Consider the following 19891-nt stretch of genomic DNA (forward strand, 5'->3'; position numbering starts at 1 on the left):
AATGCCTTCTGGGTGGATAATATTCAGAGATAATTGTTCTTGATCAGATGGCATGGAGAAACCTTTTGGAATAGTCACATTTGCAGATTGCCTATTGATGAATGTCTTTGACTTAAATCTAACCAAAGAACTACAATATGATCCTTTGTACATTTTCATTATAATAGTGTTAAGGAGCTTAGTTGCAAACCAATTAAATACTTAAGCTATTTGCTTTAAAAAAAAGTTTATTCCTTCCTATTTCCATTCTATTTTTCTCTGGAGTGCTATCATAGCAAACTTCTAAACTTCTGTTTAGCTCCTTAACTTCTTTCTCCTTTTGTTTTGTTTTGTTTTGTTTTGTTTTTTGTAAGATTTACCTACTTTATATAGGGAAATGTTGAGTTCACCACTAATAAAGTTTTCCTGTCTGTATTCCCTTTAATTCATGTAACTTCTTTAGCAATTTATATGATATATCACTTGGTGCATATATAATTAGTACAAAAATTGCTTCATTGCTTATGGTTCTTTTTATTAAGATGTAATTTCCTTATCTCTTTTGATTAGATTAATTTTTACTTTAGCTATGTCTAAGATTATTATTGCTAACCTTGCTTTTTTTTTTCAACTTTAGCTAAAGTATAATCTCTACTCTAGCCTCTTTTATTCTGTGTGTCTTCCTACTTTAAATGTTTCTTGTGTATTGCATATTGTGGGATTCTAGTTTTCAATCCACTCTGCAATCTTCTTTTGTTTTATGGGTGTGCTCATTCCATTCTCTTTCATAGTTATAAATACAGATTGTGTTTCCTTCCATCCTATAGTCCCCTTTTTATTTTTATCTTTTCCGCCTTTCCCTGATCACAAATGTTTTGCTTCAAACCACCACCTTCTCCAATTCACCTGCCCTTTCATCCATCCCACTCTTCTTTTATTCGCCATCCTGTCTGTCTTACTTGCTCATGGAGAAAGACAGGTTTCTTTCATTTATTGGGTGTGGATGTTATTCCCACTTGAGGTAATTTTAGTAAGAGTAAGGTTCAAGCAACCCCCTCATCTTTTCTTCCAGTGTACTGACTCATGCACCTCTTCATGTGAATTAATTTATTTCCTTCTATCTCTCCTTTTCTTCTCTTCCAATATGTTGCTCTTTTTTACTGTTTCCAATTATCTTTTAATCTGGTTCTAAGGAATTTTACCTGTGATTTGTCACCAATGTGATGAGATTTTGACATTTCTCTAAAGAACTCTTTTAAACTGTAAGTTACAGAATAGGTACCAAACTGAATTAGAAGTGTGACTTCCTCACTGGGAAAGTGAAATCACAAGTCTGGTCCAAACCCCTCCCCCCAAAACCCACAACTATATAACATATTTTGCTAAGTGAAATGTTAAAACCAGAGACTTATAGCTAAGCCACAAAAAAAAATCCAGTTTTTCTTTTCTATAAATCTTCTAATTGTATCATTATTCAACTTTAATTTCTGTATTATGGTCTGATAAATGTGTGGTCATCTTCCCAGCATCCATGGTTTCAATCTCTCCTTGAGTTAGTCAACATCCTTCTCAAAGAATACTAGCTATGAAATTAGGACACCTGTGTTCTAATCTCAGCTCTACTATTCATTATGTATATGACCTTGTAGAAGGTACCTCACCTCAGTAAACCTCAAATTATTAATCTACAAAATGAGAGAGTTGAACTAGATTGTTTCTAAAAGCCATCCTAGTTCTAATAGTCTGTGAATCATTAGTCTTCAGTGGTTTCTAATTGTGTTGAAAAATGGCTCAAGAAAGAATGTGTCTTTGCTGAAAGCAGTGTAGTAATGAATGTTAATTTCAGTTTTGTCCAAAATCATCAGTGGTTCCATTCCAAAACACTTATGGGATTCCCTAAAACACCATATTGTTTGGTGTTGATTAAGTAACACTATGATTTTCCTCTTTGACCTTTTTCTATCACTTATTCAAGAATTCTAGGAGGAAGTAGCAGGAAAGGAAAGTACCTAACAAAAAAAAATTTAGCTATATCAAATTAATTTGCTGATGAGTTTCACTACAGCAAAGAAGGAAAAGGCCTGAGGGAAAAATTTTATCAGTTGAAGCTTGGCCCAGAATATCTCCATCTAAGAAATATAAGTACCAAATGCCAGACCTCAAGCCATCTGGCGGCTTCCAATGAATTTATCTAAGAATTCTCTTGAGGAATTACAGAGTAAATACATTTACTCTATCACAAATTGTCACAGTCAATTCTCAATTATCCGTAACAATCCCAAATGAGCATTCATTCAGTTTAATTCAATTTAGTTCAATAATTATTACTTTTTGATATATAAAAGGAATTATATAAAAATACAAGAGAAAAAGATTATCTCCTCAAGAAACTTATGATCTAAATAAGAAAATAAGATGCATGAAAATGAATATAATAAAAGTTAGAATATGATAAAGGCTAAGAATTGAAAGAGAGTTGTTTTAAGTGGGAAGATCAGGAGAGTTTTTAGAGTATGTGACTCTAGAAATGGCCTTTGAAAGAACAGGATTCCAGCTGATATATGTGGAAGAAATTAGTTCCAAGCAGAGCAGAAGATATATATGTAAATTACATTAGAAAGGTAAGACTAGGAGGATTTTGGATGAGAGTAATTCTGTTTAAAATGTAATATAGATCACATGAAGGAGAGTATCTTGAAATAAGTCTAGAAATACAGATTGGAGTCAAATGATAAAAATAAGTCAATGAAGAAGTTTGCATTTTATCTTCTCAATAATGTGGAACTATGGAAGGTTTACAGGCCAGGAATCTAAGTTTATCCATTTAATTGTGGTATACTCACTCCCAGACAAATGCTGAATTATTTTTTACTGTAGTTGATAAATTGAATTTGAAATGATTTGTATTTTACCTCTAGTCTTTCATGTCTAGAAGAGATTCCAATAAGTAAAGAAATTGTTCAAATATAAGTAGATGAAGAAAGAAACAAAGGGCAGGAATAATGCAGTAAATGGCTAATCAATACTAGAATGAATGTTACTGAATCTGTTGCATAACACAATATATAAGTATGTAAGAAGATGAGTAAATAAATAAAATATGGTTTTTGCCATCAAAGAACACTGTAAGGAGAATAAGACTACATAAATAATTATATTATGATGTAATAATATTACAAGGACAGGATGTTGCTAAATAAACAAAAATATAATTTATTGGTATTAAAAAAGTAATTTTGAATGGAGCAGGAGGAGAAGGTTTCATATAAAAAGTATGTTTAAGCAGATGAAAATGGGATAGAGGATAGAGTCCATTCAATTTTTCTATGAAGAATAAGGTTAATATCTATAGTGGTAGTTATAGTTTAGGGGAAAGTACTTTGGATTTAGAGTCAGATAGCCTGGAGTACATATTTTTCTCTGTCATTTAATAGCTGTGTAATTTCAATCAAACCAATTAGTTTCTCTGCCTTTTGATTTCCTCATCTGCATAATACCTGTGCTGCTTATCTCACAAGGTTGTGGAATAAAATGTTTCATAAATCATAGTGTGTGATATTAATATCAACTATATTCTCATTTTCATCTTATATACTCTATGAAATTAAAATAGAAACAATCCTGGGACAAATTGCTATCATTTAATTGTTACTTTATGCTTAACATTTGGTATATAGTGTTGCACAGATGGAGAAAATGATTATTTTTGTAATTGAATTAAGGTGCCAAAAAAGTTCATCTTCTCTAGGCTTACTAAAGGCATCTTCAGGATAAATCCAGCAGCAGACAAGATGACCAAGATGACACCTATTAATATCAATTTAATTGTATTTCCAAAAGATTTGGTATACTTTTGTTTGATATATATCTAGATAGATAGAAACATAGCTAGATAGAAATATATGAGAGTATGTGTATAATTTTTTCCATGAGCTATTATGCAACACATTTCCATGTTTGTCATGTTGTTAAAGAATTCATGTCATTTACATAAGAAAAAAACCATGAAGGAAATAAAGTGAAAAATGGTGTGCTTCAATCTGCATTCAGACTCCATCAATTCATTTCATGGCTATATGAATAATCTTTTCTTTCATGAGTTTATTGCAGTTGTCTTGGATCCATGCATTTCTGATAATAAAGTCATTCAAATTAATCATCATACACTACTGTCATTGCTATGTACAATATTCTCCTTGTTCTATTCACTTCACTTTGCATCACTTCATATAAGTTTTTCCAAGTTTTATTGTTTTTAGGATCTTCCTTTTTATGTCTTATGACACAATAGCATTCAATTACATTCCTATATATAGGTTTTTTAATCATTCCCCAATTAATGAATTTGCCAAAAAGTTTCCAAATATTTGCCACCACAAAAGAGCTATTATAAATATATGTTTATAAGTAGATTATTTATCTCTATGTTTGATCTTTTTGGTTATTTATTATATTTTAAAAGTTTGACACTCCACATATTCTAGAGGTTATTCATTCACTGTGGTAACATCCAATTTTAAATGATATTTTTAGTTTTTATAGGAATCTGCATTGTTATTGGGAAAACGTTTCCTTTTGAAAATCATGTCATAGGTAACTGCTGATGAATAATTCTGACAAGATAAAAATCTATCTTAAAACCCAAGTTTTCATATGCTTAAGCTCAGGTATATTTTTAAAATATTTAACAAAAATTAGGATTCTAATGAGGCTTTTTAAAATTAATTTATTTAGTTAGTCAATTTAGAATGTTATTTCTTGGTTGTAAGACAAAAATTATGTCAGGATGGCAAAGAAGTAATTTTTTGATATATAGCATTATAGTCTCTTGGGCCAAAAAAGGTACTCAAGTGTAGCAAAACAGAATTATAAACTTCCATTTCTTCCAATATCATTAAGATTAAATAAACTGAGTTATATTGATTTAGTAAAAAAATTACAAATTTAAACACTGATTGTATAAAAGTTAATAAATTGAAAAAAATTCTAAATTGGTTAATTGAAAGAGAGAAATATGTATAAATAAGATAACTAAGATTTATAACAAATAAAACAAAAGGGTTGGAGCCATGTGAATCTTTCTAAAAGTTAGTTAATGCTTTTGGGTTTAATTAAAAATTTGTAGATACTACTTTGCCTTCTTCCTTTTCTTTTTGGTTTCTTATCTCAAGAACATAAAAATAGTTCCCTAATTCTATTATTACATAAGTCAGTTTTTAACTAGATAAGGTTGATATTAATAAGAGGCAGGCGCTAGTCAGACAGATCTCTTGGAAATACCCTGAGCCTCAGATTTAAAAAAAAAAATTAACAAGGAAATAAAAATTTCTTATAACAGTAAAAAATTTCTCACATTAATAGGATGTCCAGGCATTTGATGATGCTCTGGTTCCAGCACAATATACATATTTTATTTCCAAAGATATTTTGAAGTTAGTATTAGAAGCATAGGTATATCCAGACTTTCAAACTTACCTTGGGTTTGTAAACTGCTTGAGGGTCTCTTTAGTTTTAACTACTTTTGTCTTCAGTTTTTTTTGTAACGCCAAAGTTTAGCACCATGCCTATCACTTAACTGACTGATTTATAGATTTTGCATATTGCTATATATAAGTTAGAAGATTTGAATTCTAAATAATTCTTATTTAATGTAGAAAATGTGGATATATCATTTTGTAGACCTTCGTAAGGGGCAGGATTCATGTCAGAATAATTTCTAGGAGAAACAGGCACAGTCCCAGATATTTTTCAGGACAGATGTGAAAGGAAAGACAAGATTTAGGAAAATAACATATTGAGAACCTGACTTCTCCTCCAGGTTGAAAGCTTTTAGAATTTTTTTCTTTCTTTCCAGAGGTCTCCCCCAAATAATTTTTATAACTCTGCATGTTTCTCTCAAAAGCTACTCTGAAAAAATCTACTACTTATTTTATTCCATAGAGAAATATAAGCATCCTTTATAATAATTAATTGTAACTTTAGGATTCATTTGTCTCCCTGCCCTCCTCACATGCAGCAATATGCAAAATGCCCATGATGCTAAATGTTCAATTATAGTCTAATGTTTTTTCAGTTTATTTTTTAAAAATAGCAAGATTGTGGTATCTAATTGTAGCCATATGACTCCTTTCTTATAGGTACTGACAAATTTAAAATGTTTGCAAACTTCACTAATATGCTGCAGAGTTTTCAGTGTTTTTTTCCAAAATTTCCAACAACCAATCGAATTTTTAATTTAAATAATCTCTTGTTGCATCATATCCCATAATAAACTATTTTTTTCTTTGATTTCCTAGTGCTTAGAATATCTTGCACATAGTGGTCAATAAATATTTATTTAACTGATTATCTTTAGTGAAACCCACAATATTTCCTTGACTTGCACTGATGAACGTATTGTTAGTTGAATTTATTTGAATATTGATTAATTGAATTGGGTGAGGTCTGTGTTGATGAACTTATGGCACACATGCCAGATTTGCCAGAGGGGTTTGCTACCTTTCCACTCTCCACGCATGCCTAAGGACACTTCTCATATCACTTCCCCTCTGTCCAGCAGCCCAATGGGAAACCCTCACCTGTTTAGAATAAGGGCAGGGTTCACATGCTGCATGAGGGTTGCAGTTTGGGCACTTGAGCTCTAAGATCCTTAAAAGGTTCACCATCACTTGCCTAGGTAATCATCAAGTAGATAATAAATGGATAGAATATGTTCTCCATGGGTTTTTACAAAATGCCAAGATATCTAGCAATATATCCAGCAAGTTTAATATATAATCTTACAGAGATCTAGGTAGGAAAGAGGCAAAAAGTAGCATGCTCATTGAGAGGTAGATTGATTGATGAGACTCACAAAGTAAGGAGGCATGAATAGGTTGCACTTTGGACCATTAGATGCAAAACCAGTGTGAATAAAATCACAGATCTATCAGAGTAAATGGCTGACAAAGTATATATGTATATATATATATATGTATATATAATGTATAATATTAATGTAATACAAAGGACAGCTAAAAGAAAAAGAGGTTAATATTTGATTGTGTAAACTAGGCAAAGAGTTTTACTGAGTCATGAAAAGGGATGAATTATGATAGTTTCAACTTACATGAAATTGAAATGATTTTTATGTTCCATAGTAATGATCTATTTTGTAAAGAAATTGCTTTAATCTGAGGAAATATAAGTTTTAGCCAAGGCTGCCATCTAGTGAAATCTGGATATGAATATCCATTTCAAAATGACTGTGATGCCTAATTATCATTATATTTTTTTCATTATATCACTTCATTACTTAGCAATTCTTGGTTTGAATGGATAAAATAAATATAAACTTTAAAAATGTTTCCTGTTTTTAAGAATAGCAAATATCTAAAGATTTTTGATACTGAATTAATTACCTATGCCATATTAGCCATTTTACTTTGAACAAGTTAATTAGCATGTCTAAACTGAGGATTCCTAACAATAGGAATTTCACTTTATCATAGATTTAGAGTCTTCAAGGGATCTTACAGGTCATTTATATAGTCATTAATCAATTAATCAACCAACAATCATTCATTAACAGTTTTCCTTTTACCAGGAACTTAATGAGATTGTGAAACTGAGATGAACTCCCACCCTACATATTCTTTAGAATTTTAGCCCCCATTAAAGGATTAGGTATGAGGGAGGAAAGTCTATGACCCATGTGTGCTAGCAAGTGAAGAATCAGAAACAACTGACTGCCCCCCTGGGCAGTCCAGAGCCAAGTTTAAGCTACCATTAGTACAAGTAAGGCATAGGAAGTGAAGCAAAGAACTGCTTTTAAATTTCGTGGTCACTTTGTGTGAGAGGTTCCTCACCTTGGAACTTGATGGTAGAGGAACTCAGGCTTGAGATCTCAGACTGCTTCCCTTTGGGCTGTCATATGGTTAGTGAAAAGGCAGACTCCCTTTCCTTAGCTTTTCTGGAGTTACCAGCCTCTGGGGAAGCCCATCATCTTGAGACTCCTTGGCTTTCTGGAGACACTCGCTTTTGAAGAGCCCCTCACCTTGGAGGAGGCCATGTGGCTGGAAGTCATGTTAAATTTAATCCTCTGCCCTCCCCTCCCCTTGCTGGGGCCTCTGAATTCCTGCATGGTTCAGACCAGGTCGCAGCAGCTATCTCTCTCTCTTTCTTTCTCTCTCTCATTTCCTTAATTTCTTCCCCCAATTTATAAATCAACTACTAAAAAAGCCATTCTGACTTGAGTAATTCATTGGGATTTAGTCATTAAATCCCAACCATAATTTTTACCCCTTCCAAAGTTCAGGATATAAATAGAATAAATGAAACAATCTCAACAAGGAGTTTACTTTCTAATGGGAACAGTCACAAATACATGAAAAAATATATGCAGAATAAATGTAAAGAAAATAAACATAAATATAATACAGTTAATTTCAAGATAGTTTGGAAGGTAAGGTATTACTCTTTGGAGGGATCTGGGAAGGCTCCATGTAAGAGATGGGGCTTAAGCTATGACTTGAAGACAGATATTATATGAGGTGAATAGGAGAAATGAGTGCATTGTATCTAAGAAGGAAGGCTACAGCAGTAATACAGTATGAACGAGGAATTGAGAAGAGGTCAAATTAGTTGGACCAGCTAGGTGAATAATGTTCAGTAAGGTTGAGATATTAAGTTGGATGCAGACTGTGAAGGTCTTTAAGAGCTAAACAAAAGAATTTTTCTCAGAGATACTGTTGGAGCCAATGAAGTTTTGGAGTAGAAAAGTGATATGATCAAATGAACTTTAGTAGTAAGAAACTTTAATCAATGAAACAAAGCAGAAACTATTTCAATATGAGAGTTGATTAGGGCCTGAGTTAAAATGGTTCATTGCTCTGATTATATAGATGAGGAAATTGACACCCATTAGAGTATATGATTTATCCAAGGTCACACAACTACTGAGTGTCTAAACTGGAACTCATTGATATTGTTTTCAACAAATAAAAATCTACTTTCTCTCCCTCTCTCTACTCTAACCAATAGAAAAACAAATAATCAAAAATGAAATTATTTTAACTCATACTTTCTGCTTTGAAATCTGGCAGGTTTTTTTGTTGTTTGTTTGTTTGTTTTACCATGCAATAATACTGTTACTAGAAGAGAATGAATAAACAAATCATTTGGAGATAAACTCAATAACATGTGAAAATTGACTTATTATAAGAAGTAGGGAAAGGGAAAAGTCAAAGGTGAAGAGCTAAGAGAAAGTCAACAAAAACAGCTTATTTGGAATGAGAGAGGAACAAGTTTAGGGAACTCAAGAAATTACCAATATATATTTATGAAAACACTTTTCCAACAGAGTCTAGAGGGCAAAGATTGGCTATTTGAAACTGAGAATTATTTCTACAGGCATTTGGCTTAATAATTCACTCTGTTAGTATCGCCTATCATCATTCATTTCTCCTTGCAAGAAAGGCATTAATTATGATTTGGAGGAGTCTGAAATGCTCTGGTTTTTGCTTCAATGGCATCAAGGAAGAATTAAGAGTCTGCAAATGAAAAGGTCATGAATGATTTTTAGCTAGTTGTAAATAAGAGTTACAATGTGTACAGACAGTGTTTCAAAATACTACATTCAAATTTATATTCAAAAAATGAACTTAGACCTCACTGACCCTTTTTTCGGAGCAACTGAAAGGTTTCTTAGCAAAGACATACTTATAAGGAGTAAATATTTGGTGACATGGTAATTAATATATACATATATATTTCACATGAATAATAACATAATATGTATAAAGAATATACCAAACCAAAATCTACTATTGTATTATTGCATACATATATGTATACATAAATGTATGTATGTATATTACAGCAAATCTAAACTTATGTAATTGGCTAAATTGCTAATATTAGGAGATAATAGGACATCTTAAGCAGGATATTAAGTTAACTATGAAATTATGTGAACTGTAATAAAAGTTCTAACCATAGTAATTCATATATGATGAAATATTAAGGAAGAATTGGTTCATACAAGGTTAATGACATATTTACCAGTATCCCTTATTTTTTCTTTGAAACATTATAAGAACCTTGTTCATAGATTCATAAAGTATTATCAATCCAAGTGATTTTGAAGGTCATTGAATTATAACCATTCATAACCAAAGCAACAAAAATATACTATTTAAATTAGTTACATAAAACTTTAGCATTAGAAGCAGAAAACAAAATTAATAATTATAGTGTCCTCCCTATCCCATCTCATTTCTTATTCTTTCCTAATTCATGTAGAGTATCCTAAAAATATTTATATTTCCATTGTTTAAAAAATACTCACTTGTTGTCCAAAAAGTTCCCAACTAATAAAATTATCATGTTTCTATTTTATCTCAAAATTCTTTAACTATTGGCAATAATTATAAATATTCCATATTAAGTTTGGAGGACTATTGTTTTGGTTCATTATTCTCTGATTAAATATGTTTGAACCAGCTACTATAAATTCAAGAAATTTTATGAAAATATATATACAGCACTGAGAATTTTAAAAAATCTATTTTAAGGCACTAGATATAATTCTTCTAAAATGTGGTAAATAAATGGCTTTAGAAATTCTGGGCATGGAAAGCAAATACAACCTACCAAAAATGGCTATTCTTTTTTATGCTATTGAAAATCTGTTATTTAATAGAATCTCTGAGTTCGAAGAGACCATTAGAAATATCTTACTCCAAAAAAACATATCCCTCTTCCAAATTTCTTTATATGCAAAAGGATGGGACCATCTATTTTATGAGAAGTACCATGGAATATTTAATAGAAGACTAATTTTGGAGTCAGAAAAATTTGAGAGGCAGCCACAAATAAATATTGGCTAAAGCCCTAGAAATAGATGTGATGGCTAAGGGAGTAAGAATAGAGAGGAAAGAAAGGGGGACCAAAGGTAGAATTTTAAGGAATGCTAATATTTTGGGGAGGAGAAAATACAAAGAAACAAGGAAGGGTATGGAATAGTGCTCAGAAAGTTGGTAAAATCAGAACACAATATCATGGAAATGATGAATGACTAGAATAACAGGAGGAGTGGCCATACCATTAAATGTTGAATAGAGGTCAAGAAAAAGGGGAGCTGGGAAAATGTTACTAGATTTACATAATAAGAGGTCATTGGTAACTTTTGAAGAAGTTTTAGTATAGGAGTGGAGATACATAAGTGTTTTTACTTTCAAGGATTACTCTATAATTAACTATCATATACTATAAATAAACATACATATCCATTTATATTTGACATTGTGACTATCCAAAAAGAGTTAAGGCCAAAGGATTTTAGTGGAATTTCTTACTCCCTAAGGTGACATCTAAGCTAAGATTGATTGGCTTTTTTAATATGATGGAACCCCATTATATATTCAAGAAAACATATGAACAAAGATGAGAGTATGGAAATTTGTCTCAAATTACCCATCAATGAAGTACAACAGAGAAGGAAAATTTAGATTTCCAAAATGATCACCATGCAAATTGCTTAACTTCAATTTTAGTTTCAGAGTATTTGAAATATATTATATATGTACATAAAATATGAATGTGTACTAATATGTAAATATATGTATGTATATATAGATACATATATACAAATGATTGTATGCATATATGTGTGTATATAGTTTAAAACTGGATTAAGACATTTGAGATGCTATATATTTGTTCCCAATAAGAAAAGAAATACAATTTTGACCAAGTATGTGTGTGTGTGTGTGTGTGTGTGTGTGTGTGTGTGTGTTACTCAGGTATATGGAGCACAAATATTTTCAGGACAAGATTGTATCTTCATTTTCTTTCTAGAAGATGTAACCAAAAAATAGAATCAACTTCTTATCTCTACCATTCACATACACAGATCTACAAGATTTTTTTTTACATTTTTTTACCGCCAAGCTTCTCACACTTACCTAAAGAGAGTTTGCACATTTACAATAGTTTTGGCATCTGCCATGTAGTCTTCCTCAGCACTCATAGTACTCTCTTTATCCACAACCACCATGTTGGCAGCAAAGGTCACTCCACACCTGAGCAAGTCATCTAAACTTTTGTAAAAATGAAGAGATAGAAATGAACTTTTAAAAATATTACGTTAGAATCAACTTTTAAAAGCTTACTTATTCTAAAAGTTTTTTAATTGCCTCATCTGGCTCCTATATAATTATCCTTAAATTTATAGGAGTTAATGGTTTCACAGAAAGTATACTAACAGAACTATCTGGGGATCCTGCTATTATATAGGGTGTCTCAAAAATCTTAGGGCAGTTTTAAACTAGTTAAAACTTTCATGAACATTTTGAGGCACCCTGCATTATTATAAATGTCAAAGGAATTACCATCCCCATGAAAGTAATATTAGATATTAATTTCATGTTCCTTGATTTCAGTTTTTCAAAAATCTGTGTTCTAAAAGGTTGATCAATATGGAAAAATGAAATAAAATGCCAAGTATTTCACAAAAAATGGTAATAAAATGAAAATTTCAGAGTTGTACTATAAAAACAAAATAAAATTTCAAAAATTCAATATTTTAATTTTTATTTGTAAAGATACTTGGAAGTTAAGAGCAAATTATTAATACATTAGTATAAGGGTTAAATGACAAGACTAAGGAAGAAAATTAATTTTCATTTTGTAAAACATGGTTCCTTTCTTGTATGAAAATTTGCAAAGAAGATTAAAAAAACAAACTTATGATATATCTAATATTAAGTAGATGCTAATACATATCCTGAGTATATATTGGTGTGTTAGCACAGAAAATTAGAATGTGAAAGCAAAAAAAAATGATGCTTTATCTAAACAATCTGGATTTGGCTGTATGGAGTTAACAGATCTCCAAACAAATTTTTATTTGCTGCAATACAAAGCAGCCTACATACTGAAATTAACACTCAGTTCTATCACTTTCAAATTCAACCTTTACTCTAGTATTCAATTAATTTTGAAATCATTTGTTATTATGAAAGTGGGGGGGGTAGTACTTCCATTTCCTTTTTTCCACAAAAACCTAGAGGGGGTAAAGCATTAGTGGGAGTGACTTGTTTAGAAAGCAAAAACATTCCTTTAGCATGAAGTCTGTTGAAGGCATGTGAGGAGAGATGGGTTAATGAACTTCCTGTCTTTTCTGATTTAAAATAGAATATGTAAAAACTAAAGAGTTATTTTTGAGCAATAAGTTGAAGTTGCGGTTCCTTGAGGATCTTTTCTAAGTATATGATTAGTTGGGTTAATCATATGTTATTGTGTGGATCATTTTCCTTTTATGAAAATTCAGGGAGTTAGGATTTCTTACTCTGTTATAAGGTGAGAGGGTATTACCAAAGCCTTGGGTCCAAGCTCCCCAGGAGTAGTCCAGAAAAAATATTTCTCTTGAATCAGGAACAAGGTTCTGTGGCAGGGATTTTATGGCTAAAACTGTGGAAACAGAATGTTATTCCAAATAAATCTCCTATGGAGAAAGGGGCCAGGACCAAAATATCCCACAATATGATGACCTGAAATTTTAACTTCCTAGGAATATCTGCTTTTTCCTTAATCTAGGAAATTTAGACTTGGTCATACATTTACCAAAATAGATAAATAGGAAAGGATAGATGGAAAATGAAAGTGATAGTTATTTCTTTAAGATGAAAATGATATCTAAGCAGCTTATGTGCCTTCAATCCATCATACTGAATAGCCATGACTTGACCATCTTTCAACAATTTTCTCCAAAAGTTTGTTTTTGTTTTGTTTCCCATACACATCATATTAAAAAAAAAAGTTAAAGAAAACTAAGTATAAATTAGGTACTTAATCTGACTGGGGAGTAATACATTAACAAGAATAAATAAAATAAAAATAGCTCTTTTCATAAAACAAGTTTACCTATGAATAAAAAATGAATGAATAAACATTTGAAGGATATTTATTCTTTAATCATTGATGGATAAATAAATTTATAGATAAATTTAGTGGATATTGTAATTTCAGATATGTCAGCATCTACTAATGTTTCACTCCCTATTCACAAGAGATAGATATTTTCATGAAAAAAACTTATAAAAACACTATTTGATTAAAAGTTTTAGAGGGCAGAATGAGTTCTTACATTAAAAAATAAATAGGGGGAAGCTGGGTAGCTCAGTGGATTGAGATCCAGGCCTAGAGATGGGAGGTTTGAAGAGGAGATTGAAATCTGAACTCAGACACTTCCTAGCTGTGTGACCCTGGGCAAATCACTTGATTCCCCATAGCCTAGTCCTTACCACTCTTCTGCCTTGGTTCTAAGACAGAAGGTAAGGGCTAAAAAAAATTAAAGAATAGTCATGCCCAAATGTATGAGATAATTTTTAATTTATTTGATAGATGTACTTTAGTCAGAACTAGGGCTAAGGGTTTTAGTAATTGTTATTAAATAACACTTGAAAAAAATGACAAATGAATAGAAGCAAGTAATCAGCACCCAGCACAATGAGTTGCACATAGGAGTTATTGATTACATCTTTGTCTGAATTAAATTTCTATCATTATGACTAAGGCTTTCCCTGAACATGTGTTGAACGTTTCCAATCTCTAAATAACTGTTTTCTAATTATTTCTTTATAATTAACTCTACTGTCTTTCTTTAATAAGAAGCTAGCTACTTCTTGCCCACACAAATTTTCTCTTTCCATTTATACTTGTAAATGGACATGGAGAGGATACTTTTAAAAGGCAATAATTACTAGTACTAGTATTTTATCTCAAAGATGGTTGTAAGGAGGAGAAATTCTGCATAGCACTGCTGCCATATGCTTTTCCAAGCCATTGGATGGCTTAGACTACATAACAAGGGAGGACCTTTCCTAATATATAATTTTGTGCCATTGACTGATTATTTCATAGAAAAAAGAAGAAAACGTCTTGTACCAAATAGGCTCTCAGGTTAGCTTTCCAACATAACCTAATGTTGTAAATTTTCTAATACTTGAATACTATTTCCTAACATAACCCAATTTGATCTCCCATACTAGAAGCAGGTGTATATACATGCATATGTGTTTATATGTGTGAGGATATATATGTATTTACATATGTGTGCATGTATAAATAGATGAGTAGAAATATTTTATCCTCTATCATAAAGGTTAGCTTTTAGAAAAATAATATAAAACAAAATGAAACAAAAGCTCTGATCTGCATTCCTGATCCTCTGGAATGAGAAAAATATCATTGTATTCCATAATACAAACAACCAAAAAAACCTATACCAATGATTCATTGTCCTTCTTAGTTTCTTCACATATTAAAAATTACTAAGTCTATCAAAGTACCTCTGAAAAAAATAGCAACATTTACCATTTAGATGTGGGGTAGACACTAAATTTTTGAAATTCAAGCATATGTTTAAGTTTAAATTCATTTATAATTTTAATAAATTCTTAACATGAAAATGCATTACAAAGTAAAATGTATAGTCACAATGAACGAATATCTATATACACATATCTATCTATCTTTTTTGCCTCTTTATGGCTTTAAATTCACCCAAGAGGCTAAAGAAACTTTAAAATATTCAGAGAAAGATAAAATAATTGACAAAATATTTAATAAATACTAGTTTTAACATTGAAAAATGAATTCCCCCAATTTTTAAAGGTCTCAAGAATTAAAAGCCATTGAACAGTCAAAAGTAAAACAAGAAGTTTTGCTTCCCCTTATCTGTTTTGGGAAGGTGTTTCAGCTGAGATTAAATAAAGCAAAGAAAAAGGAATTGTATGCTTTTTACATGGCTACACAATTAATGGTACCATTAGCCTAATCATTTGTATTTTAAAAAGTCAATTCATAATTATTTGCATTTTAATTCTTGCTCAATGTAAGACATACTATAGTTTATTTAAGGAATAATGTAGCCTTTGGAAATTTTAGCCTCTCTGATATAAGCTTGGGAATGTGCAGTGAATATCAGAAGAATTCTTAGTATTCCAACTTGAAAATAAAAATAATTGGTGTATATATGAATATATACACAAAATATATACAGATAAATATATTTCCTTTTAATAGGATTGTTAAATAAAAGTATTTGGGGATTCTAGGAAATCTCAGATAACTCTATCAAATGCATACTGAAGTCTGAAGAATGTTTGTGTTCCCCATCACCATATAAAAGGTATTGTCAACATTATGATATCAGTATTATAAAAATTCCCAGGTTTTAGTTCAACCAAATATACAACATTCAAGCAAGCTTCGGAAGTTGAGCAAAACTGGACATGCAACAGATAATTTTAATTTGTTATTAATCGCAGGATTCAATTCTGGGCAGAAATTTTGAATACAATAACTAAAATGCTACAACATTAACTATCCATGCAAAATGCACCAACTTTGAAATACTGGCATTGCACCACACACTTATCATGCAATTACAAAGCACAGCACACAACAAACACAGAACACTGCACTGTTTAGTGTGCCAAGGATTGTATCACCTACTTGTCAATAGAGCCCACCATGTAGTAAACCATTGGAAACCAACAGATGGCATCCAGAAAATGCATATCTGGCCTACGTAACAGATGGGTTACAAAATGAAATACATTACAATAGTTGTACCACTTCAAAGGAAATCTAAACAAGTTGGATTAGTTTACATTGACAAAAGTGATGATCACATATATTTTTAAGACAATAAAGCACTATTTAGGTTTTGATATTTCAACAGAAACTGTATCTTATAATTGAAAAGAATCAGAAAAAAAAACAAAATGCACCTGAAAATATATATTAAAAAAACCTTATTTTGAACCTTCTAATACAGAAACAACATGGCACATTCCCATAGAAATATTCAGATGATAAAATCTATCTGATAACTAATAAAGAGTCATCAGTGAGGAAATATTTTTCTTGAACAAAATATTGAAGATATCTAATAAAAAAAATGAATTACTGATTTTCTCATAAAATCTATAAAATGTAGATCATATTTGCATTTTAAGTTAAACCAAAGAGAAAATTCCCTTAAGATATCCAAAATGAAAATCTGATTACTTAATGTCAATTAATGCATAACTTTTAACATATATACATAAATACATATATGTGTGTCAATGATAGCATAATTACTCATGAGAAATATTTGTATTCTCGAGTAAAAAAAGGCATAATAATTCCAATAGCAATATTGAAAAGCTATAGGAAAGTTGATACTAGCTCTAAATTTAATTATTCTTTTGTATAGGCTATTCAGTCTAATTTGTGGAAGTGGTAACAATATTCTCACAACAGTAATTTGTCAGTTATTAACATTAAATTTGGAGAAGAGGTAAAAAAAAAGTAAGCTTTAGAATTAATTATGAGATAGAAAGTAATTGCATTCCTACAAAATAAGCAGAATATTTCCATAGTAAACTAGTGACATATGTAGATTTATGCATCTGTATATGCATATATCTTTTTTGAACTATATTGTGTAAATATGTATGAATATATGTGCATAAACCCTAGTGTAGCATCTGTTTGTGTGTGTGTATGTGTATATACATATATTACTCTGACTTAAAACAGCAGAGGGCACTCTTGTTTATATTATTAGATTCCATCTTTTCAAATCATTCTTCATAAAACAAAAAAATAAGGATTGATGCATTTTTGTAGATTTCCTTTTTTTTTTTAATTATAATTCAGTCTAATTAAAAGTATCAGTACAATATGTCCAAAAGACTGTCACATAATACTAAAACTTAGTTGGTGTTGATAATATAAGGGAGTCTTTGATTGATGATTAACATAATGTTAGAAATAAGCTATATGTGAATCAGTTTCCCAATAAATACACAGACAAATGTTGATAGTTGGAGATAAGTGAAAGAAATAAGTTTATATACACTAATTTTTCTAAGATAAAGGAAGACCCACATTTACATACATGAATACAGATGTTCAAATCCTGACTATGACACTTTCCACCTGTGTTTCTTTGAATAACTTCCTTAATTGTTATGTGAATCAATTTACTCAACTGTTAATTAAAGGGACTGGATTAGATGACTCCAAAATTCCTCCCATCTCTATGAGCCTACTGATAATAAACTCTCTCATAGGAACTTTTTCTTAAGTGTACACTAATGCTGGCAAATTTTTATAGGCAACTACAATTAAATAAATTCTACATGTTTTTTGTGTATAGTTATACATATATACACAAACATACAATTGCACATGTTTAAAATTCTATGATCTAATACACACACACATATACAGACAGAATTATAAAATACATGACTATTAATTAGAATTTTAAATAAATTTTCCCTGCAGTTTCATAATACCAGGGAAGTAGAGCATGGTAAAATCTCTTCAATGTGAAATTTGATATTGATTAATTCTAACCTGTTTTTATCATCTTGATATATACGCACATTAAATTTTTATAAATCATCGTCACTATCCATAAAAAAGAATCATTTAAATAACATAAAAATAATTCATTGAAATGGTCTTCAGAAATTTTTTGACAATTTCCCTTTCTGACCCTTTCCCTTTTTCTGTACTGAGCTGACAGTCATATTTATGTTATCCTTTAAAAAGTAATATTAAGACAATTAAAGATATACATTTCATGTCTAGGGATACAATGTTTCAATCTATTAGATAGTGATTTTTTTCTAAGCAAAGGCATAATGAGTGTGAAGATTGGATTTAGCCATCTCCTGATTGTAACAATGAAGGTACTTAGCTCTTCCTTTATAGTGAAGATAGAATTGTAAACTACAATCTATTTTTAGATTTTAACCACAAAAGGGTGTTAGGTAACTGCAAAAGATGAATTAACCATAAAAAACATGTTAAGTAACTACAAAAGGTGAACTTACCAAAAGAGGTGTTAAGTAACCCAAAAAGATATAATCTAACCAGAGAAGGTGAGAACTAAAGAGTGGGCAGTCCTGGAGAAAAGCATCTGCTGTGATTGGTAGACATGAAATTTAGGGGAGGTGACACAAGAGAAAAAGATCTTTAAAAAGAGGACCAATCTATCAAACACTCAAAGAACAACTAATTCTAATATTATACAAACTATTTGACATAATAAGCAAAGAAGGAGTTCTACCAAATTTCTTTTATGACACAAATATGGTCCTGATTCCAAAGCCAGGCAGGTCAAAAACAGAGAAAGAAAACTATAGAGCAATCTCCTTAATGGACATAGATGCAAAAATCTTAAATAGAATACTAGCAAAAAAGACTCCAATAAGTCATCAGGAGGGTTATTCATTATGATCATGTGGGATTTATACCAGGAATTCAGGGATGGTTCAATATTAGGAAAACCATTCACATAACTGAGCATATGAACAAGCAAACCAATGAAAATAACATGATTTTCTCAATAGACACAGAAAAAGCCTTTGATATAAAATACAACACTCATTCCTATTGAAAACTCAAGAAAGCATAGGAATAAAGGTCCTTTCCTAAAAGTAATAAACAGTATTTATCTAAAACATCAGCAAATATCATCTATAATAGGTATAAACTAGATGCATGCCCAATAAGATCAGGAGTGAAATAAGGATGCCCATTATCACCACTATTATTTAACATTTTACTAGAAACACTAGCAGTAGTAATTAGAGAAGAAAAAGAAATTGAAGGCATTAAAATTGGCAATGAGGAGACCAAGCTATCACTCTTTACAGATGATATGATGGTCTACTTAAAGAATCCTAGAGAATCAATTAAAGAGCGAGTGGAAATAATCAACAATGTTAGCAAAGTTGCAGGATACAAAATAAACCCACATAAGTCATCAGTATTTCTATATATCTCCAACACATCTCAATAGCAAGAATTAGAAAGAGAAATTCCATTTAAAATCACCCTAGACAATATAAAATACTTAGGA

At 30.8% G+C, this 19891-nt stretch overlaps 1 protein-coding gene across 3 annotated transcripts in view; it reads right to left on the reverse strand.

Annotated features, from left to right (window-relative positions):
* KCNT2 (potassium sodium-activated channel subfamily T member 2) overlaps positions 1–19891 on the reverse strand; it is a 515262-nt gene that overhangs the window by 60379 nt on the left and 434992 nt on the right. For 2 of the 3 annotated variants that reach the window (XM_001376989.4, XM_056815678.1), the window contains 2 exons: positions 16480–16551; positions 11925–12059 (listed from right to left, as the gene is read on the reverse strand). In XM_001376989.4, coding sequence (XP_001377026.1) covers positions 11925–12059; positions 16480–16551 — 207 coding nt within the window. The remainder of the gene's footprint in view (positions 1–11924; positions 12060–16479; positions 16552–19891) is intronic. The other variant, XM_007480998.3, reaches the window with a different exon arrangement.

This window comes from Monodelphis domestica, chromosome 2 (assembly GCF_027887165.1).
Source record: "Monodelphis domestica isolate mMonDom1 chromosome 2, mMonDom1.pri, whole genome shotgun sequence".
Classification (NCBI taxonomy): domain Eukaryota; kingdom Metazoa; phylum Chordata; class Mammalia; order Didelphimorphia; family Didelphidae; genus Monodelphis; species Monodelphis domestica.